Here is a 24,312-nt window from a genome sequence, read left to right as displayed (position 1 = left end):
TCAATTGTTGAAAGCTAATCTGAGTTATTTCTCAATATGACTCCCTTCTCTATTTGGGTTAAGAGCCTGGATTCTGTACTCCTCTCTCTCGTTCGCTCACAAGGCTTTGACCACGTCTGCTGAAAAAATAACAATTTGTACATACAAACAGGGGGACTGTTCAGCTTTGACCTATTCTAGTCCACCACCTGCAGACCTACCAAAAGAATCTGATGCGAAATGAATCATATAATGGCACCTTCAAGTAGATTATGCTGGAAATCTGGAAACATTCTCAGCTTCACTGCATTAACTCCTGCTGGAGGAAATGAGAAACCTTATTCCCACAAAAGAGTCTGGATCTCCTTTTTCTGTTCTCTTACCCATGTAATCTCTAATCTCTCCCCCGTTTTTTTTTAAAGAAATCTTTTTAATGTTTTAATTTTTTTTTCTAAAGTGAGAAGTAAAAATTTAATATATTGTCCCAATTATACTTGTCCTCAAAACAATACGAGCTTCTCTAACCATCTGAGCACAATTCTATTGGCATCCATTCCTTTGTTTTGCTTTACGAAGAAAGTATAAGTTCTGCAGTATTTCATTTAAACCACATTATGTGATATGGTTAGTCAGAAAATTCCTGCTGTTTGACATCACTTCCTTCCTGATTCTATTGACAAGCACAAGCTAGCAAACAAGGCACCAGTTACACCAAGGTAAACAATCATCAATAAAAATTCATAGATGAACATCATATGGATCTGTCTGATTAGTTGCTCGAGGTAATTCTTACAAAGATACCCTTTCAAATAGATTTGCATTGTTATAAATATGATATTAACTTATTCTCACGTCACTTATATAATTATTTACATGAACTCTTGATGGAACCACTTAGACAATGCAAAGATATGGATGGGAATACAACGGCTTTTCCTGTCTTGCCAAATATGGAAGAGTAGGTGTTGGGAGATTCTCCTTTGCACTTCTTCAGAGAAATGTATTCTGATATTTGGTACCTTCAAGAGAGACGTTTCCCTTAATTTGATAATATACTACAAAGTGATATCGGTAGCGCACACGAAGAGCACACAATCATCACCACGTGCCAATGAAAGACGACGGGTTGCGTTGAGTCTTCTGCTTGAACTGCTTTTTGCTCATGCACCATGCCTTAGTGAATGTACTCACCTATTCACAGATGAAACAATATGATCAATGAACTCGACAGGAAGAGCCAAGTGGGAAAAGATTAAATAACATGATTAAAAAGAAAGAACGCACAGAGTTCTGCATTAAGGATTTATGCGTTGTACACAGAAAATTGCTTGCATCATTACATTCACAAATCACCTTATGACGAAATCTATAAAGTAGAGGGTTCTGCAGAATGATGTCAAATTGTCCATCAACGTCTAGGCACTACTACAAAGTGATCATGTGCTAGTTCCAAATGAAGCCAAGAGAAAGCAACTCTAGCTCAATACTTTTCACTAACAATCCACTAGTGCACGAGGATAGGCTGCTTAAATGGCAACTTCATGAGGGCAATGCCTTTTGATGCAGAATTTTAAGGCTAGCACCACATATGTATAACTGCCAAGGGAAATAAACAGCTGTATTTGTCCTGAACATTTCACCCAAAAAGCAATTGAGGGAAAAAATAACTCATTCGTCTTGCAACTTAGACATTGATAAACAGTAGTTCTTCAGTCAAAAATATGCCTGTAAGTATTCAAAGTAACATTCCACAACAATCTTCATCAAATTGTTAACAGTAGTTAATCAGTATTGAATGTGGTGAAATTTGTCTTACATTACTAACTATCTTCGCACCAAACCAAGCAGAATCGGCACCATATGGAGGGGGAAGGACCTTTATCCCCTTAGACATGTATGTTGGAAGAAGTTTCTGGAGCTCTTTCTCTAACCTCTCTGCAATTGAATGATCATAAAATACATTTGTTCAACCATGTAGTGAATTGCAGTTCCTAAGAAAAGAACAGTAATAATCTGACAACAGTGCAAAGTGCCATTGTGGAAGTACAAAGTATACTATCCAGCACTTCAATCAACAGATTCTCAGGTATGTACCTGGCAGACCAGGTAAACATGAAGTTCCACCAGCCAAAACCACAGTTTTGAACCAAGTATCATCACTGACCACCTCTGAGCTAAAACAGTGATCCATACAGAGAGCAACTGCTCGATGCAGACCCATGGCACGCCTGTAATCCAAGATATACAATATAGTACAAGCAATTCTGATGAGCTTTCTCCAGGAATTATAAAATGCACAAGCATAGAATACATATTGCAAATGCTACAAGAGGATAGATATAGGCATATAGCACATATAATGTGTTGTATTATATTATATATACATATACACCCATATAAAAAAAACTCCGTTAAAATTTAAAACCAAGTTTTAACACATATCTGTCTATCTATTTATCTATACCTTGGGATTGGTTTATTACCATCAAGGTAATTTCTAAATTTTTAAACATAGAACTTTGTAGCCCAACTGACATACATATACTGCATAGATAGATACATATAGGCGACTAAAATATTTGGAAATAGATTTGACACTCCTATAGGCACTGACCGGAAAAGAGTATGAAACATTTAGAAAATGCTACCAGAAGAGCATGTAAGAAACAAAATCTTCTTGCCAGATTCTAATTACCACAGAGTCTAATCATCAGCTCTTCTTCCAGCGCTCTGAACTGAACACCTGTTTGGTTAGCAGGTCAAATTTCCTTCACAATGACAAAATTGTTTAACAAACAGGCTATAAAGGCTCAAACCATGTATCCTAGCATGGCATGAGATTTGACCTGGATCAATAGCATGTTAGCATCTTTTAACCCAGAACCCACCCATAATAGTTTCGGATCATCAGCTCTTCTTCCAGTGCTCTGAACTGAACAACACCTGTTTGGTTAGCAGGTCAAATTTCCTTCACAAACAGGTTAGAAAGGCTCAAACTATGTATCCTATAAAGGCATGAGATTTGACCTGGAGCATATTAAAATCTTTTAACCCAGAACCCAACCAAAACAGTTTCAGATGGATCTGCTTTTGGCCATTTCTGATGCATGGGCTGTTGCCTTTCTTAAAGTTATCTTTGTTCAAGAACTGAAGGCAAACTGATGGATTTCATCCTCATTTTCCTGCCAAAGTGACTTTACTCATCTTCCAAGAAGAAGCATGTTGCTGTAGTCTGTATATAAAGGGCCTTTACTGTAGGAATAGTAGTTACACCAAATTATTGGAACATTTTTGTTCAGATTCCCAGCACGTATCTCTTACTTTATTCCTTAAATATGTATAACTTTTACAGATATTATAGGACTGGCAACATAAAAGAAAAAAAATTGAGCTAGTTCCCTCTACTGAGGAACCGGCTTTAACAAGTTATCCCAGCTACTTTCATCCTAAATCAATCTTGTTGTTCTGTTTTAGCATGTTCCAGGCACATACGATACATAACCTGCCCCATTAACTATAAATCAATGCCGTCAAAGAGGTCTCTATCTTGTCCAGGTTCTGTAACTTGTATCAAGTCCTCCATTAGTCCCACAAATGGGCACGCACCATTAAAGACAGCAGAAACAAAAATGTCTAAAACTGCAGGCTTAAATTTTGCCTACAAATACTACCAAAGATTTATAAAATTTATACTAAAGATTGAGCAAAGAAAGTTGAGGCCAATCAGCCTTGAATGTGGGAGATTACAAAAACTCTTGCAACCAAGTTTGCATCCCATCGGGAATGCCCAACTGCACTAAAATAACTAGGAACTGCTTAGGTTATGCATGGCACAGATATAGATGTTAAGTTCCCAGAAAAAGAGTGGCTTAAAGTGTACCTAACAAAAATAAATGACAATAACATCAAGTGAGAATGGAATCAAGTTTTTCACAATTAAAACATGTAACAAGTTATTTAGAAATTCAGTAAACCTCACATGGTAATCCATTTCGATGCCAATGACTAATAAAAATTCTACAGTGGAACAAGGAGGTATCAGAAGAATGAATAATCATTTCATAATTTTATTAGTCAGTAAAAATATCTGAAAGGATGCAGAAAGTTGAGGACCAAAATCCTCATTGACAAAAGATACCTAAGATATGAAGACTGGCGAATCTGACTGAGTAACAAGAAGTTGAAGATCTCACTAGTCACAATGACTAATAAAGCATAATGAACAAGGAACCCATTTTATGCTACTAATAATCCATGATATAGATATGCATTGATAGAACATCCGCTGTATAAATGATGAAAGCTTACACTCCTCCCATTTGAGGCTGGAAAAGTATCTCTGCTGTCTGGAACCGTTCTTCCGACAGAGTGAACCAACCTTCACCAGCAACCTCACATGAAGCTTCTGTATCTTTCTGTAGTTCTGCATCATAATCAACTGCTACATAGCATAGTTTCTGCAAGTAATCAATATGCCAGCCCAATTAAATGGAAGAGTATCAGCTTCATCATGTGTTTAATCAGCTGGGTGGTGGTATTCAGATATTAGCAACTCTAATTCTGGTCCACAGTGGAAGAACACCTATTATGGGTATCAGAACGAAAAGAAGTTCAAGTAGTTGGTACATGTAGATAAATAGAAGTTGCCTGCAGGGTTATGAATGGTTTTGCACATCTCTTTCTTTGTGCAGACTCTGAACTTATTTGTAGATGGGGTGGTTCATACCTCCTTGATTGTTCGAACAGTGTACAATGACTCGAAACTTATATTTCTTTGTTGCATTAGCTCCCTTAGAAATCCAGTAAGTTTTAAAGCACCCTGTCCCACAATTTCCACACCTATCTCATGCATCACTTTACCTCGAAGGACTGTCAAAAAGAAGCATCTGTAAGAACATAATTTAAAGCTATCATGAAGCACACATCATGATTAAGCTACATATTCACTATTCAGCTCCAGCACCTAACAAAGGCTTTAATTTTGATATTCTTAAAAACATCTCTATATTTCTATTATAATTCAAGATGAAATTTAAATAAATATCCTTATTTATTTAATAGGGTACATGTTATCTTGTTTACTCAGTGGAACCAATAGACATGGAGGTAATAATTTTCAGAATAAATACATATTAAAAAAAAGGTAACAGGCTTCATAATAAATTGGAAAGAATGATCTTCCCTAATGTTTGAAACACAAACTTCAAAAAGTTTACATTTAATACTATGGAAGTATGAATTAAAGTTTTGGCCTATCCTAATCCATTCCCGCAATAAGTACTTTTACTGGTTTTAGTTCGGAATTGCCCCTATCGAACCGCAGTGGGCAGGATTTGGACCAGTTTCAGCTGAAACTTATATTATTAACAGGTTTGGATTTGACCCAGACGCATATTAATAATTACCCCTCGCCACCCCCCTCTCACTCTCAACTCTCCTCCCTTCGGTCTCTCTCCCTCACTCTCAACTCTTCTCTCTCTTCCCTGCTCCCCTCTCTCCCTCTTCCCCCTCCCTCTCTTTCTTCCTCTCTCTTTCACCTTGCTACTTCAACATCCCCTATCTTTACTGCCACCGTAGCCATACGCACATGAGAGAAAGAGAGAGAGGTAATTTTCTTATTTATCCTATCATTTTTTTTAACTTTTGAATTTTCCCTGCATTTTATAACAATTTAGAATTTTTACATAATAAAATAATAATCTAAAACTGAAACAACCAATATGACATAAATGTATCATTTTTCCATGTGGTCGATCCCGATCCCAAAACTGATACTTAAGAAACCTAGTTTTGTAGTGAAATTTTGGAACGATTTAGATTTTAGAGAAGGTTCCTTGTAATAAGCCCTAAGGTCAAGGTAGAGGTCAGGGTTTTACTTTCGACATATTAAACAATTGATCCAATGATCAATAAGTTTAACCTATTCTCTTTAAGTTACTTATTAGGACTTTAATGTCGCTCAATTGTCATGCTGAATTGTATTTCAATTTGTAGACCCTATCTAGACTTAATAACTGAAATTTTCTTCAAAATTTGTCAACTACTATAAGAAGTTAATCATTGAAAACAAATTTCTTATCATTTTAGATGTTTGGATATTGGATTAGAGCCTTGACATTAGAGCTCAATAAGGTTCGAAAAGGCTTGAAATAATTATAATATATATATATATATAACATGAGTAATATTTTTTATACTATACTATAATTTTGTTCTATTCTAAGATTTATTTAAGTGCATTGTTATGTATTCTGATTTTATAGAATCTAGTTCTAAATTTTGATTCTATTAATTTAAATTTTTTTAATTAGGCCTTATTTAAGCTTGATTGAAGCCTAAATCAAGCTTAATTTAATTCAAGTTTGATCAAGCTCGAATTTGACTTGAATTGAGTAAAGCTTAAAATTGCTTATTGATCGGCTTGTTTAGGCTCGAACTTGGCTCAAACTCGAAAGTAGTTCGAATTAAAATTATTTCAATTCAAACTAGATCAAAGATGTCGGCTCGAAATTAATTTCAATTCAAACTAGATCAAAGATGTCGGCTCGAAATTAATTTCAATTCACTCGATCAAGCTCAGCTCGGTTACAACCCTCAACTATAGTACTCTTTAGCCTTTCCAAATTATTTGTAAATTTTGATTTATTGTCTATTATATGTGTGTTGCTGAAATAACAGCTAGCAACTTATTTCTTCATCAACCAATATCAGAGATTGATCTCAATTTTCCCAATTGGTGTCCTAGCTTGATCATGTCAGTTGGTGTGAGAGCTTGACCCTAGTTGATCTTGTTTCCTGGCTGAGCTTCTTTATTCCATTTGGAGTGTTAGTTCTTTTCAATAAGACTCATCTCTATTCTAATTGCGCCCTTCTATATATTTCCTATTCAACCTTTGTTTCTTTCCAATTGACAACTTACTCCAACTGAATAACCAAAAGAACCTAAAGTGGGGACCCAGCAGCAGTCATAAATAACAGAAGTTTGCACATAACACAGTCTGTCTCTTCTCTCCTGCATAGTGATGCCTCTCTCGCTTCGGTTTCATTGCCAGATGAGAACACCTATTGTCCTACAGCCTTTATATAGACCATACAGGCCTGATGGATTCAAGCAACCAGCTACATTTAGATTTCAGGGACAGTAAAAATATGATCATACTAGAATATTCTGGAATATAATAAGTTGTACCAGATAATCAAATTAGTCGGATAGGATACATCCCCTTAATTCTTATGTGAATGCTGAGATAAGGAAAATCACACATCACAGAGAACAAGAAGAGTACCTAAATTAACAGGTGGTACAAAGAATTATCTATAAGAATTAGTTTAGCATCTAGATACTTTTAGTAGCATACAAAATAAAAAAATGTAAGAATATGTATCTCAGAATACAGAAAGATCTCAGATATTGATAGGTGTAAGGAAGGTAAAATAAAACTTACTTGGGACAATAGAGGTCACATTGAAGCCAATATTGACAACTATCCCAGAAGTTTGTTTTGCAGCATACAAAGCTAAAATTGCCTGAAAAATGATAAAGTTACACTTTGTATAGAAACAAAATTGTCAATTCATAGTAACTAGTAAAAGATATGGAACAGGGTTAAACCAACAAACTTTACAAGTTTTGGTTGGTTGTCATTCATCTTGCCAAAAACTTAATAAACAAGCAAAACAAAATATTTCAGAGATTTGTATGTCTTGTAGAAAGTAGAAACATATTCCGTGTTACAAAAAATAACAAGAACTGAACATCAACTGACCGACACCAGCAAAGAATCATCAACAGACACCCTCCACAAAGAAGAGTGAAAAAAGAAAGAATGAGAAGAAGTTGTAAGCTAACCACAACTACCACCAAAAATGTTCGGAGTTATCACCAATAAGAATTTTCCAAATAAGAAAGGTGAGGCTGGATAATCATGGAGAAAACCTATGTGCCAAAGAGATACACAAGCAGGTGCTTATAAGCATGCTCCAACTTTACTACAATATTTGATGAATTCTTGGTGTGTGGTAGCTCCGACAAAGTGTGGTCAAGAAAAGATGGAACTATCGGAAAGAACACCACATATGCACAATCAACATTTCCGCGGTGATCAATTCCCAATTGTGATTCACATGCAAATAAAAATATCTACAAAAAGAAAAAGAATTCCCATATAGCAGATAGAAGATCAATTGATTCAAGAGAAAATAATGACATGAGTTACATTCTATATAAGCAATTCCTCAAGCCACAAAACCACCAAAAAAGGACATGTGGTCACATACATTCTAGATCAAGCAGAACAAGAAAAAGTAAAGAAAACTGTAGGGAAAAATCTTAAACCAAGGATGGCCGTGCCGGTTGGCACTTGCCATGCCAATTGCGGCACGGCACTTGGCATGACCGTATGCCGAGCTGTGATGGTCTCCGTGCCAATATGGAGCTATTTTTATCTTAATTTATCTTATCTTTATTAATTATCATCAAATCAACTTTAGTTATTTTTTAATAAACATAATATGACATATGGAGCCCCATTTTCAAAACTTTTTCTTAATTCCATCAATCATTATTAATCAACTTTAATATTATGTCTTTAATCATATTACGAAGTATTCAATCATATTATAGAATATTAATATTTCTAATGTATGCATTCAATTATATTATGCATTGAATAATGTTTGCATTTGAATATTACTTTATCTTTGATAAAATGGGTCATTTATAAATATAATTTAAAGATAATAACAAAAAATGTAGGCGTAATATATATATTTAAATTAAAAACTAAAGATTGACATGCCAAAAATTCAAAAACATATCTAAATATCTTAAAATTTTCATTAAAATTATATTAAATATCGGTCAATGGTAATTTGCAATATTATTGAAAAACTGCATAATGCAGTGCGTTAGGTTAGTGTATATATAAGAGTACCTAATTTATGATTTAAAATTTTTTAAATTTAAAAATTGAGTAAGACTATGTAAAATGTAAAATTAATAAATTTAAATTCATATAAGAATCAAGGGGAGATAGCAAGAGAATCAAATTTTATCTAGGAAATAATTTAAGTTTGTAATAATTTATTACGACTGTGCAATGAAGAAATTTAAATAGCTAGTCATTTGAGATTACCTGCTCTCTCTAGCTTAATAATAAGGCTATTGTAACGTCTATAAGAACCAATTTACAGAGAATATACCTACTCTGATCTGGGGTGGCTGAAGGACTGCATAGCCACATATGCAAATGCAGGTGCGCAGAAATATGTGGAGATAGTAGTTGTATAAACTATAAAATATCAAAATTCATTAAATATATGATATTTAGCAGAATATTCTTCAGATTTCCAGGAGACCCTACATCACCATCTTAATAAACACTGAATCAAATAATCTATGTGCAAGTTTTGACTAAATTGTTTTATCTGTGCCAAACAAAGTCCATAATTTCACTATATGCTTGTCCTTATGATCTAGATCCTAGAGCAGTCAAAATATAGAACATGTTCATTGAAAAGCTAATACTACATGCCTGTTCACTGGGAAAAAAAGGACTCATTCTTCACTAAAAGTTTATTAACAAACAATGCGAGGCTAAAGATATTAAAATGAAACCATGAAGAGATTAGATAACAATAATCTAGTCAGCCAAGCATATAGTAGCTACTAAGCAGAAAACTCTCAAAGAGAACAGCTGAGCCATTAGTTGATGATTCGTCAGTAAAAACAAGGTACAAACCTGACATGGAGCAACATAGCCAAAAAATAAAATAAAAATAATAAAGTAAAGAACATCTAATATTCCTCCCTCTCGCTGATGCAAATGCTCTGTGGAACAAAATAAGGTCAAAATGCAAAATTAATAATGACCAGATTCTGCTGCAAATTATGCCGTTGGTCATATAAGAAAGGCAAACACCCAAAAGGATTCTGAAAGTCCGTTATACGATTTAGATCTTTTGGGTATTTCATGAATCCATAAGTCAACAACAAATTACATTGGTGCACAATATTATTTGTCTAATATTAGCCTGATAGAAGTCATTATAGTAGCATCTATTAATCGATAATCCATCGTCTAATAAAGCAGAAATCTAGAAACTCAACAAGTTAACTTACATACTTGATCAATGGCACAAACAGCAGGGACATTCATATCAAATAACACGGAGTATATTGCCTCTCTATACTGTTTCCGAGATGCCCTAGCAGATTCAGTATCTGAGAATAAATATTAAAGCCAGTATAAGTTGGAAGTTCTAACTACTTGACAGGAAGGAGAAATTGCCTCGACAAGAAGAAAGATCAGTAGTCATATCTTATAAGCAAAAGCTCTTTCTTTATCAGAAATGATGCCCTCAATTTAATAAAGCTAATAGATCAACACAAAATCCAAGTCTCTGACTTAGCAATTATGAAGAAACTCTGAATATGAACTTTTCAACATAACTACTTAATTGCAGGTAAATCTGCACCTATATTCTGATTAAATCTACTTGCATATACTGGCTTATTTAATATCAACTACTACCCACAAGTAACATTTGATTACACATAAATCTCGGGTTTAGACAAGCTACCAAATTTATCAAGGTTCCAAAAATAATTCAGTCTAGAAACTAGCCAGTTGACTAATTTTGGTTGGGATACCTAATCCCTTTCAGCTGATATATATTGTTGTTTTGGGCAGCCGATCCTGATCTAAGGCCATATGGCACTATAGATACAGTGTATGCATAGAAACAAAGAAAAAATAATATAGGCTGAAGCATGCTTGCTAATCCATCTCTTCAATAATCTCACCTAATGAAAAGAGAAGCACTGTTGAATCCTATAATATAAGTATCAAGCTAGCTGCCAGAACTTTGATATTACAAGTATTAGAGGTCTTTAGATCAAAGAATACCAGTAAGTTATCCATGATTAGACAAATAGGTGATTGTAGAAAATCAAAATAATATGAAACTACCATACTATGATCTGCTTAATGGATGTTTCAGATAAAGAAAAGCTGACAGAACTTGTCCTCAGGAAGCTACTTCTAATGGCAACAACATGATGATATAGTACTAACCATCAGAGTGGCAGATTGGAATTACTACTATGATTGGCTGAGAAGATGGCTTCACCTGCATCCTGCGATACCACTTTGTCAATATTCAATACCACGAAAGGTCATAACATCATAAGATATAAACATGTTTGGCATTACCCAATTAGCCTCATTAAATTTTTCCACTTAAACATCTTGAACATAGAGTTAGGCCGCCAGACTGCTAAACGTGCCACTATGTTGCAAGAATGGCTTACTTCTTCATATCCATCATGTATTTCATACAATTTTTAGAAGAGAGAAAATCTCATGTACGAGTTTTCCTGTAGTCGCTAAAGTAACATTACATGCCTGATCAAAATCATATTCAATCTGGTATAGAGAACTGGAAGAGGAACATGAGATATCAACAGACCTTAGAATAATTCATCTAGAACTCAAATAAAACCTAACCTTAGATATCTAAGGTATAAGAAAAATACCTAATCTCCCAGTACTTCTACCTTAGGAATCAACTTAACTCCATTGAAATGCCTAGTTTTCAAGCTTCACCCAATATTACAGACACCCAACACTTGTCTCCGCCTCCAAATTTATCTTTGAGAGGTAGAGCAGTACACTCAGCAATCGTCCTCTGTCCCACACCCATTGCTCTCACTGTTTTGAATGACTCACGCATCTCTGCACACACCTTTGGACTTCCTCCTATTGCTTGTCTCCTATCACCACACAATCTTCCCATCTCCTCATTTCACCCTCAACAGTGACATGATATAACCCAACCCAGTATAACCTAGTCTACAACTAAGCTCTTCATTCCACCTATATGATCAACACTGCAAGGACTGGGCTCCAGATTAAATTGGAAGAAACATGGGTAGGAATAACATATCTTAGGACAGGCCGATGTAAATCTTCTCCCTCCCTCTCTCTTCTCTACACGTATGCTCTTCACATCACCTACACGATTAACATGGGACTGGGCTTGAGAGGAGATGAAGGAGACAAGGGAGGGAGAGTGGGTTATAAAAGAAAAGGCAATGAAAGACCACTACAGTATAGTTGAAGTAAGCTGTTGTCTGTTGAGTTAGTCTCCTCACTCTCCCTTCTCTTGCTACCACTGCTTAAATATAATTTATAAGTTGATTTTGAATATCAACCGTAGCTGCAGTACTTCCCAAAACTGGAATACTACCTATGGGATCTCCCCCCACCTCTGTATTGCTGCTGCTGCCTATATGACAACACATCCCATGGGACCTCTCCATCCACCATATCTTTTACCTTCCATCTTGTCCGACTTGAGAATGACTATCCAGGAGAAGTAATCCTATGATGCCATGCGATTCAATGTTTTCATGATTTTATCTTGTTCTGAGCATGGTCTTGTGCTTGCAGCCGTGGTAGTTCCTTTTTATATGTTGTACTGTAGAGAGAGAGAGAGAGAGAGAGAGAGAGAGAGAGAGAGAGAGAGAGAGAGAGAGACTATATGGACCTCTGTTGATCCTTGCCATTCTTCTTGCCGTTGTTGCCATCTAGTTGCTCCCTCTTGGTGCTCTATGAACACGGAAGGAATCAAGAAAAATGACCAAGTACAATCCATCAGTGGCACTTAAATCCTAGCTCTGAGATCATCAGACATAAAGGCCTAATGCATTATGAGAGCTCATTAGTTAATTCTATGATAACGGAATAGGTTTTAGATTTTTCTTTTTTGGATAATATCACATCCAGTACCTCATAGAAACATTTCCTTTAAAAAGGAAGGGCAAAGCTATGTATATCTTGCCTTCCCAAATCCTGTGTCAGTGTTTTTTGCACTAGAATGCCTCACATAGAAAGTCCATTATTAAATTAGAGAGTATGATTTTCGCTTGGATCTACTTGAGTTTTTTTCTATTTGAACTCTCATTTTTCAATTGCTATTTAGATTTGAGATAAATTGATGTTTCATCAATAGATCTTTGGGACTCATCCAGAAGCAAGCAATAAAATTCCTCCCCTTGTTCCCTCTATTTACAATTATCTTAATAAGAAAGTGAATAACTCCTTTCTTGTTCTTTTTTTCCTAATGAACAGAAAAGAAAGTGAGCATTGGAGAACAATCTCTTGAAATCCATGATGTCTAAAACTATGATTTACGTGATTCCAGACGAACAACAAAAAAAAAATTGAAAGAATTTTCAATTTAGCATTTGTAAAAACTATTTTTAGATAATCCAATTTGATTGAGAATAACCTTTTTAAAAATCTGAAAATATTAGATGGATAAACATGTCCTTTTTTTATATTTTGTGATGTAACGGTAATGCTGTAGGAAAAAGGAAAAAGTGGAAACCATTTAGAGACTCAACCCCTGGGCAAAACTACTTTGGGAACTACTACCTTCAAGTTAGATTATGCCATGAACAATACTAGAAGCATCAGAATAGTTCCGGACAAATGCCTTAAAAACCATGGCTTCAATATGATATAGCATTGTTAAATGATAGAGGAACTATGATACTGATCCATAATATGTTGGAAAAGGAGAGATTCAATTTCTTTTTTTGATGTTTCTTGCAATGGTGGCCATGCTAGTACGTGCCATTGGCACTTCCCATGTCGATGAAGGCACGGCCTTGTGCTGACCCATGCTGATCGACATGGATTTTTTTTAAAAATTTATACTAATTAAAAAATTTGGGTGCATTAATAATAGAGTTAGTTCAATTTTTCTCCACTGATTATTTATATAAGTTTTTCTACATAGATCTAGCATTTTAGTGCTAGTTCTATGAAAAATCTTTACAATGTAGGAATCAAAGGAAAATTTTGATTTCCCTAAAAAAATTTCTCATTTTAAAAAAATCAAAGTTAATATATCAAATTCATTCAAATTGAGTCAAATTGGCACGAGAACATATTAGATTAACTCCATATGAGTTTATTTGAACCCAAATATTATAATCTTAGCAAAAATTCCAGTATAATTAGATTTCCCCCAAAATATTCCCAAATTTTGAAAAATCCAAAATTAATATCTCAAATTCTGAAAAATCCGAAGTTAATATATCAAATTCATTCAAATTGAGTCAAATTGGCATGGAAACATATTAGATTAACTCCATGTGAGTTGATTTGAACCTAAATTTAATAATCTTAACTAAATTTCAACATAATTAGATTTCCCCCAAAAATTTTCAGAATTTCAATAAATCTGAAATTAAAATGTCAAATTCATTCAAATTGGATCAAAATTGATATAGGAACATGTTAGACTAACTATAACCTACTAGGCTTTGGTTCTAATTATTGAAATATTATTAATTAATGAATGTTTTCAATTATATTATGTGAATAATATTATTATTTGACTATTGTTATTATTATAATAAAATAGATCGTTTACAAAATAATCCAAGGATGAAAGACTCTAATGTAGGCTTTAATACATATAATCAAATAAAAAAACTAAGAATTGCCTTGTCAAAGACACCAAAAATATCTCTAAATATTCTAAAAAATTTATTAAACATATGCCAAAGGTGTGCCAATGCGTACTAGTGGCACACAAGGGCATGCAGACCGGAGATCGATATGACACATGCCTCCCACATAGCCATCCTTGGTTTATTGGGGTCGCATTTTAGTGTTTAACATCAGTAAATTCAAAGGGAAGAAAGGAAAAACAAAAAGAGTATCTAAAGATTAGAGTACCATCTACTGTGACTACCAGATAAAGAAAGGATGAAAAAATAAAATGAAAGAATCATAGAACAAACCTGTTATAGATTGTCGAAAAAAAAGGGCGCAGCCTTGCATACATTGGGGACTCGATGTTGCCAAATTCCTGCAATCAAGAGAGATTTAGATTATTAGACTTTACCATACATCCTTTGACACAAGGCACCAACAAGGAAGAAAAATAAGTATTTTAAAGATCATGCACTCAAGCACATCACTATTCCTGTTGACAAACTATATGGAATCTTACCAAAAAAGTTGCACAACGTCCAGAGGGACAAGCATACTTGCTCCAACCATACTTGCAATAGCCCGATCCACCTTGGCAAGGCCAATGAAGAAATAATTAATTGATTGAAGCTAATAATGGGTAATCTCAATAGTGAATTTCAAAAAATGCAAGGATATACACCCAAACTAGTAGTTCTTTTCACAAAAAGGGTATTTGAGTTAAATATTTATCTTCCATGCTTAATACAACCAAAATTAGTTGAGGTCACTTCAGTCTTGCCTTGAAATAAGATTGACACTAAATACAGAATATGAAGCTCAATTTCTTATCCCATAGAACAAAATTTACCCTCTGAATAAGTTAAACATCAGCCGTTTATACTTGGTTTAATCAATTGACCTGCCCTAGACAGAGCCAAATTTATAAAAGATCAAGGGCTCAAATTAAGCATATATAACACCACTTAGGACTTAAGGCAATGCTCAACCAAATTAAAAGCCCAAATTTGCACAGAACTAGGTACTCAACAAGGTCTTTGTCTTTTAAAAAGCAAGAATTAGATAAGGTCTTTGCCTTTTAAAAAGCAAGGGTTCGCAGTACAGTACCGAGATGAAAAAAAATAAAAAATAAGTGTAACCGAGAAAGAATAGTAGAGAAAGAATATCATCTTAAGCATATTCTCTTCCTCAAACTACCGTTAAGTGCACTAAGTATCACACAACTAATAAAAAAATTATAAAAACTAATGCAAAGAACAAATTTTGTATCAACCTTAAAAAATTGTATTAGGGTTGTTAAGTCACCAATTATTCTAAGGCCCCATTTGGTTTGAGAGTAAGCCTCAAACTCGATTAGTTAGTTTTATTTTTTAGTCTTGATTTGGGTACCTTAAATTAGTTTAAGATAATTTGGTGTTTAATTCTAAACTAGTTTAAGAGTGTATTTATTATTTATGATGTGATGTAAAAAAGTGAAAAAGTGTTGATTTTAGAGGGAAATGGATGAGATGTAAATTTAATGGACAAAATTACCCTTCTCATGTAATGATGAAAGTCATTATTATAAGTTATGAATAATATGTAGTGTCTATAATAGTCATTTGCGTGCTTAAGTATAATTGTAGGCTTAAATGAATATGGGAGATATATTTGCAGGCTTAAGTGTAATTTGCAAGCTTAAATAAATATAAGAGATATATTTGCAGGCTTACAATAAATATGTGGTGTCTATAATAGTCATTTGCAGGTTGAAGTGTAATTTCAAATTATTTGCAGACTTATATGGTGTCTATAATAATAATTTGCTAGCTTAAATGAATATGAAAGATATATTTGTTGCCTTACGTCTTTTATATAAGCCTGCAAATTAAGTTTGCAAACTGAACACTAGGAACAATTAAGCCCACAAATCTAGTCTGCAAACTGAACATGTTTTGCGATTAAGCTCGCAAACGGAATTATTCTCTCTCCATTTTCCTTGCTGATAGAGAGGAGAGAAGAGAGAGGACAATGATAATGAGATTAAACATAATTTGACAAGTCTAAGTATACTGACTTATTCTTCTTATTTATAGACTTCATATTCTAAGCCAGCAAATAATTCGACTAAGCCCGCAAATATATAACAGATAAGCCTACAAATGTTAGAGTAGTGACTCATCACGATTTTTTTAATTTTTTTTAAATAAACCTCACGTGATATTTATTACACAATCGTTGGATGTGTACGGTTAATTTATATTAGCAATTTTTTTTCATACACCTACAATTTTATTTTTAAGCTCGCAAAACAACGTTTGTTGCCTTCTTTATAAGCCAGCTAACTAGCCTTTGCTGCCTTCTAAACTCGCAAATCGGCCAATTTAATTAACCTTAACCCTGCAATGTTATTTTTAAGCCAACAAAACAACATTTTTTAATAAACAACGAGTTACTTTTATTTTATATAATTTTTTATTAAACCTACATTAAACGATATTTTTAGTAAAAATGTTTTAAAAATAATTATATTTTATCTGCTCAAATAATTTACATTATTTTTAAGTAACTTTTATTTTATTTCTAGGGTTCTCGTTACATCAAGATATAATATTTATAATATAAATATTTGAGTATTTTGAAAGAGAGGAGAGAAAAGAAAAAAGAAAAAGAGAGAAGAGATAAGATTGACAAATACTGATAGATGTAAGTTACGGTAAAATTAGAATCAAATTAAAAAAATAATAAAATTTATATATTCGAGGACTAAACTTGATTAATGAAAATAAAGTTATTTTAGTATTTGGTTACTAAACTGATTTATGACTCACTAAACTAGTTTAGGGACCTTCCCTAAACCCAAAACAAACAGGGCTAAAAGTCTAAGCTAATAGAGAACGGTGAAGGCTTGAGAGATTTAAATAAGCCCAAAAAGTAGATTTATATTTAATGGGTGGGAAACTTATATCTTAAATGACAGATGATAGACCTAATCATGGTTCTCAGCATGGATAGCCATGCAGGCCGACATGGGGCATCATGGTTCTTAGCATGGATGGTTGTGCCAGTTTGACAAAACCACAAAGGGGGTAATTTGTAATTTCCCTTTTTTATACACTTTAAAAACTAATTTGGGATATTCAAATAATAAAACTAATTCAATTTTGATAGATCTACCATTTATAAGAGACTATATAAATCTAGCATTTTGGTGTTAGATCTATTAAAAGTACTCTTTAAAATGTAGGAATCAATGGGAATTTATTTCCCCTATTTTTTTCTTCAAAATTCAAAAAATAAAATTTAAAATTAATATATCAGATTTATTCAAATTGGGTAAAAGTTGACATCAATATATCAAACCAACATGCCCCATGCGTGACCTACAAAGTTGCACGTGCCCTTGGCACGACAATTCTTGGGTACATCAACTAGCATTATTCAAGCCCTTAGTTTCATTTAATCATTAGGAACGTTCCAATATGTGCAAATACAGAAAAAGAACTTACTAGTAAACTAATGACCTAAGTGTTAGACAATTAGCATAATAGAGAGTTCAAAGAAATATAGGGACAACCAAGCAAATAACCCCTACAATATCAAAAGCACTAGACAAGTGTGCATAAAGAAGACCATGGTTCGCAGCAAAGTCTGAAAAATCGAGATCGACCTTTCAAAAAAACAATACATGTTGACTGGATCAGCCATATCGGTCGTATCGGTCAATAGGATTGGATCAAACTTTTTAATTATGTAAAATTTAAATATTATATAAAAAATAAGAAAATAAAAAAAGAAAAACTATGATGTAGTGAAAACTGAAAAGAAAAAAAATTAAAAAGAAAAGCGAGTGATAGAAAACCAAACAAAAGAAAATAAATCAAATGTAGTGAAGAAGAAGGAGAGAATAAGAAGAAAAGAGAAGGAAGAGAGTCGAAAAAATGAAAAAAATGAGAAAACTAAAAAAGATAAAATTTAAAAATTATATACTGAATTTCGCCGAAGCTAGATCTCTTCGTAAGAGAAACAATGGCTATATAGTAAGAAGAGAAAATAAGAAAAAAAAATGAAAGAGAGAAAGTGAGAGAGAATTCAGATTGGACTTGGATTGAGATTGGGTTCGATCTGAACTCTCTTTCTTTTTTTCACTCCTTCTAACTCACTCTCATCTCTCTTTCTCTTTCACTCTATTTCTTTTTTTTCTCCTTATCATATAGTCATTGTTTTTTTTACAAAAAAATCTAGCTCCGATAAACTCCAGCAACACAGATCTAACTCTGACAAACTCTGGTATGTAATTTTTTAAATTTATTTTTTACTTTTCTCTCAATTTTTTCATTTCTTCTACTCTCTATCTCATTTTCTTCTCTTTTCTTCTTTTTCTTCACTACATTATAGTTTTTCTTTCTTTTGTTTGATTTTCTTCCACTCAGTCTCTCTAATTTGTTTTCTTTTCAATTTTCACTACATCATAGTTTTTCTTTCTTTATTTTCTTATTTTTTATCATTTTTTTCTAAATTTTTGAAATTTTTTATATTTTTAAATAATATTTAGAATTTACATAATTAAACAAATTCCAATCCAATCCAAGCAACCAATATGTACCGTTTTTTCAGAATACGTATCTCGACTCAATCTTGATTTTTTGAACCTCGAGATAGGAATAAATAAGAATAGAGAATCTCAAATAGAAGTTACAAGAAGTCCAATATGAAGTATATTAAGGTTTACCATCAACAATAACAGAACCTGGAACCATGGCACGACATCCATAAATTTGCATGAATGACAGCTCTGAGGTGGCACCATAGTACATCCTGCAGCATATGGTAATAATAACTTATCAAAGTTAAAACTTAATAGTGGTGACAGAAGCAAGTCTACCACATGAGGAGGTTATTTGCTAGGGAAGATCATCTTTCATTTGCTGCAACTGAGAATGGAACAACTAGAACAGAATGATATGTCCATCCTTTTTCTCTTCTTTATGTTTTAGTTGCTCAACAATTTGATGCATAAAACAAGGTTGACTTATAACAGTTTGGTATAATTAAAGTTCTAGCTTAAGGAAACTACATGACAATCAAATGACACACTAGAGGAAGTTCTACATTTTAACCAGCATGCGTCCAAGTCTCTATGCAATGTCCTTATCATTTTCCCTTCTTGTCAAATTATCTGTCCAAGATAACAAAAGCACTCCATCTTAGGCGCTTCTTGTCCATCAAGATTTATTCATTCTCTATTTTGACTTCTTTAATATACTGAAATTGATTCATATGATCAATCTTAGACTCTCTTATGTTTAAAACTTTAGAATTCTAATTTTTTATACTTAATATTAATCCTCCATGTTCATCTGTTAAATAATGTTGCCAATAAACAATATATCCTATGGAAGCTCATCTTGAATATCTTTAGCTACTTCATTTCTAACCAATGCAAACAAGGACTTGATGTTGAATCTGGAGGCCCACCAGTCTGTCGTCCAGTCATACTAGATAGCTCCGTTATCTGTATCTTAGACCACACCAGTGCATTAAGAAGCCATTTCTTCCCTAAAACCAACTAGATTAACTGCCTAGTTACCTTATCACAAGACTTTCCTAAATCTCAAAAATGCCAAATTCAAGTTCTCATCTTTCCCTATTTTTCTCCATATTTAGAAAGTAAATTGCTTCTAAAGTTCTACTAGATTGATTTTCATATACGTCACATTCCACCACTTACCTTTTTGCTTAATTATTTTCTCCCAGAGTTCTCTACAATGACTACAATTTTGATGTCGTCATGTATTTGCAAGTTTTTATAACTCATTTACTTCATGTTTTGTTTCCAAACTGTTCCTTCTCTACTCAAAGAAGAGAATTTTACTTCTCAAAATTTTGTAAAATATAACAGTCAACCAAGCTAATACAATACCTCATAAGAACCCTCCAAAATGGTAGACTTGATATATTTTTAAAACAAATACAAAAGGGAAAACAAAATTTAGAAGAGGTTAGAGTTCAAATTGTTGAATTTTTGCACTCATTATATATGCCACATATACCTAATCACTTCCACAGATAGAAAAAATACAGTGAATACTACAAAGAGTTAACATTACTCCAACAAACATTCACTCACAAAGAGGAAAAAAAAGAAATTAAACCCCAACTTACATCATAGGAAAGCCGGATCGCAAGTGGGTCTCGGCGAAGACCAAGCAATCCCAGGGCTCCTTCCCACTCTGAAGGAAGAAGATCCACAGCCTATTGTCCGAAACCAACAGCCTCCAAGACTTGCACACGAGGCTCGTCCTCGCGGCATCCCTCGGCCCAAGAAATCTAAGGATTTGCATGAAGACATCGATGGGGATGAGATCGAATGCCCCCAGCGAAGGGTGGCCTTCCGGGAAATCGGGCAAGCTCCGGCCCGAACTCGACGCCGAGCGGCTCAGGACCGAATCCCAAACCTTCCGCAGCAGCAAAGACATCGAACTACCCACAAATTCCACGATCTGATGTTGGCGAGCCGATATATCAGACCAAGGAGCGATCTTTTCGGACCAAATCACAAGAATTTTCAGATCGAGTCCTCCCCCATTTCGTGGGACTAGGGCTTTAGATTTGGGGAAGAAGGCGAAAGGGGAGGAGCAGCGGAGCCGGCTAACGTGAGCCCGATACCGGTGAGCGCCGTGCACGTGGCTGGAGAAGAAGCCACGAAAGGGGGAGTACGGAGAAACGGTGGATTTAGTAGCCACGTGCTCAGATGAGGAAGGGGTCTGGTGATGTTAGTTAGTTTCGTTGATGTATCTGCGCCGCGGACTCGGACGCTCCTCAATCTTTCCTTTTATCCGGGGAGAACATATTTATCCAATTTGGATAAAACCCATGAGCTTTATATTTGAGAATATATATATATATATATATATATATATAAACAGTAATAATTTAAGAGTCTAAGTAAAATTATCCTTTAAATCTTTTATACTATATACTGCTTTAGAATTACTACACTTTTATTACAAAAATATTAGAATATTAAATTATTCCTGAGCTACTTACTCTTTGTATGGAATGTGGATTCCAATCATAGACCGGGAAGATGGGTCAGTGAGCATAGTTTTTAAAATCGTTACTTTTGTGGATGAACGCTAAGGGTGTTTTGGTCTTTGGGTCGAAATTCGGCAGAAATTATTGACGCTAATTAGAATCTATTACAAAGTGATCTAAAATATTTAAGTTATAAATAAAGATAACTATAAAACATTCGGCATGAGCCAGATTCAGGGTCAAATAACTAGACCAGACCGACCCGACACGGCCCAAATGAAGCTCTACTATTGTCGGCCCAACAGTCAACGTCAATCCCTTTCTATTCAACTCTTCTACGAATCAGAGGCTATGTTTAATTTGTTAGGAAAATATTCAAATAACACCTTATATTTTCTCTATTTTCTGATTAATGTCTCGTTCTGGTTCCTGAATTTTTCCTATAATTTTCATATAACAATCTAACATTACTTTGACTTAACTCTACTAATTAAATTACTAAAATACTCTTGAAAAAATTCTTATCTAGATCTATACTAGCTAAATTCTTTTTGAAACATACTCTATCCTGATAAAATATTCTTTGTATTAGCTCTTGAATGAAATTGGAGATGAGAAAAGAAGAAATGTAGGTATTTTAGATATTACTCTTTTTATTTTAACTATATATTTATTTGTTAATATCTTATTGTTTGGAAATAGGTAATTTAAATCAACTCAGAGTAGGAAAAAATAAAGAGAGCTGCTTCGCGAAGCTAGGCATATAAAACCTTCAAAAACAAGGATTAGTCCAAAATTACGGAAAATATAAAATGTTACTTAAAAATTTCTCTTCATTTTTAAGAGAAAGTGCATAGACATGCAAGGTCCACATTAAACATGCATGTAGTTAATTGCCATATCTTATCAATCATCAACTCACACAAAATAAAATGACAAGAAGAATTAGCAATAAATAAAAAGAGAAAAATATGAAGGAGCAGAATCATCTCTAACAGTGTTTATTTAGCAAAGTTGGCGATAATGGTGAGTGAAATTGTTTTTTCTTATTAATTATCTTTGATGAACTTAATGTATGCAAGATTAGACAAATCCCTATTGGGCTTCTTGGGCTAGTGATAGGCTGGTTCGAGGGCACTCCTCAAGCTCCTCCTCAAGCATAAGATTTTGTTGGCTCCAACGTAGATTAGTTAAACAGAATTGGAAGGATTGAGACTTTGATTTGAAAGATTATAGTGGTGCATAAAGTTAGGTTGTTCCTATGGAAAGTGATATATGAATAGCTCTCTAATAATGTTCATCTTTGCACTTCGTAATTTTGACCCATGTGTATGACTTATGGGCTTTATGATGAATTGCTTAAGCACTTATTTTGAGAGTGTAATTATGCTTAGGTTGTTTAGTCACCGTGAGACATCTTGTCACATCGATATGCTAGCAGAATGTTCTACTATAGATAGGCAATTCTCTTTTCCCTTCTCTCCAAATGGATAGATGGAGGGGGAGAGTCTTATCCCTTCTCTTGAGAGGGTTTTCTCCCATTCCATTCCTCTCCCTTCCTCACTCCTCTTTGTTCATACTCTAGATTCTCTTTTGTTGTTTACCCTCAGTGTTACCCACCTCGCTCTCAATAGTCATCCATACCTCGCCTCACAGTTTTCCTCTTTATGTCCTCCCCTTCACCGTAGTCCATCTCCTACCATGCCAATGGCCTTTTCTCGACTCCTCACTATCATCCTCCATAATCTACACCTCAATGTCTGTCTCTCATCCTACATTGTCCTTGAGCTTGTCTAATTACCTGCCACCTCTTTTCACTCATTAATGTCGGTTCCCTTACCATCGCTTGTGCCATGTCGCCCTCGCTCTTACTTGCCTCGGCTTTGCCCCATGGCTATGCTCCTTGTTGCCATAACCTTTTCTTTTCAAATTTATTCCATCTAGTATATGTATGTGGATGTACATGTGATTCATGTGTGTGTATCATGCATATGTGCATGTATGCATGTTGATGTAATCGTCGGATCACCCCCTCCTGCCTTCGTGCTCTTCCTTCCTATTGATCCTTCATTTTTCATTTTCTATTTTATTTTGGTTCTCTTAGCTTAGATTTGTGGGTCTATATGTGTGATGGCTCTTCTAGTGATCTTAATGCATTCACTAAATATGTTATATGTGAGTCTATATTCCAACTTTCACTAGCTGCATTGTAGAGCTTTGCCTTCGAACCCTTATTGTTCTGATTTGTTTTGTTGCCACAGTTGGCTAAGAGGGAGGCTTGCTTTAGGGTTGTCGTTCTTCTCCCTCGTTCTCTTGTTGAGCATGATTCTTATACTTGAAACTTTTTCTCATTGTTGTTTAGTCTATTTCTTAGCTAAGTATAGGAGCTATGGCTAAGTTTGTAATCTTATTATTTTTTTTTTAATATCTCAAGTTGTAGTAATCGATCATTTAAAAACTAATAATATTTTCAGTCTATAAATTTTCTTCAAAAAAAAAAACTATACTTAGTACGTCCGTGATCAAATTAGGAATCTCGTTGGGACATAAATTCTCTAAGAGCTATAATCAATTTGCTTGATATTGTGTCCCTCCTAATCTAATCAATCTTAATATATTTCATATTGTGGTGACTAGAATGTATAGAAACTTGATTGACTATTGTAAGGCTCATTTCAAGATGGCCCACAAGACCATTGTTCTTGCCATCGTTTTTTTGACTCCTTAGGATTATAGAAACTCCTTCCACTAGGTTGGATAAAATTAATGCTGATGGATCATATGATCTAGTGTCCATGAAGGTAAA

At 34.1% G+C, this 24,312-nt stretch overlaps 1 protein-coding gene across 3 annotated transcripts; it reads right to left on the bottom strand.

Annotated features, from left to right (window-relative positions):
• Positions 1 to 696: 696 nt before the first annotated feature.
• Positions 697 to 21,280, bottom strand: LOC140769907 (actin-related protein 8). Of its 3 annotated transcripts, XM_073110803.1 has the most exons (12): positions 20,634 to 21,278; positions 19,201 to 19,286; positions 15,010 to 15,080; positions 14,798 to 14,865; positions 11,055 to 11,116; positions 10,104 to 10,201; positions 7,425 to 7,506; positions 4,706 to 4,848; positions 4,288 to 4,436; positions 2,074 to 2,207; positions 1,796 to 1,914; positions 697 to 1,170 (listed from the first exon to the last, which is right to left on the bottom strand). In XM_073110803.1, the coding sequence occupies exons 1-12, from the start codon at positions 20,945 to 20,947 to the stop codon at positions 1,078 to 1,080; spliced, it is 1,419 nt and encodes a 472-aa protein (XP_072966904.1). In that variant the 5' UTR covers positions 20,948 to 21,278; the 3' UTR covers positions 697 to 1,077. The 3 variants fall into 3 exon arrangements, 2 of the variants coding, with proteins under 2 accessions (XP_072966904.1, XP_072966905.1); XR_012105964.1 differs by lacking the exons at positions 697 to 1,170; positions 1,796 to 1,914; positions 2,074 to 2,207 and adding exons at positions 2,214 to 2,922; positions 3,007 to 3,231 and having other exon boundaries at positions 20,634 to 21,280; XM_073110804.1 differs by lacking the exons at positions 697 to 1,170; positions 1,796 to 1,914; positions 2,074 to 2,207 and adding an exon at positions 2,214 to 3,231 and having other exon boundaries at positions 20,634 to 21,280.
• Between the last annotated feature and the right edge of the window lie 3,032 nt (positions 21,281 to 24,312).

Source organism: Typha angustifolia, chromosome 11 (genome assembly GCF_048772165.1).
Source record: "Typha angustifolia cultivar Huaian chromosome 11, ASM4877216v1, whole genome shotgun sequence".
Classification (NCBI taxonomy): Eukaryota; Viridiplantae; Streptophyta; class Magnoliopsida; order Poales; family Typhaceae; genus Typha; species Typha angustifolia.
Note: the sequence above shows the minus strand (reverse complement) of the source record. Positions and strands in the feature narration are given on the sequence as shown.

What these genes read in the sequence shown, in the direction of transcription:
- LOC140769907 (XM_073110803.1), bottom strand. Translation starts at nt 20,947, where the DNA reads ATGTCTTTGCTGCTGCGGAAGGTTTGGGATTCGGTCCTGAGCCGCTCG. An exon ending in CGATCCGGCTTTCCTATGAT is followed by an intron (nt 19,287 to 20,633) that starts GTAAGTTGGGGT and finishes CATATGCTGCAG; the next exon opens with GATGTACTATGGTGCCACCT. An exon ending in ATGTTTACCTGGTCTGCCAG is followed by an intron (nt 1,915 to 2,073) that starts GTACATACCTGA and finishes ATTCAATTGCAG; the next exon opens with AGAGGTTAGAGAAAGAGCTC.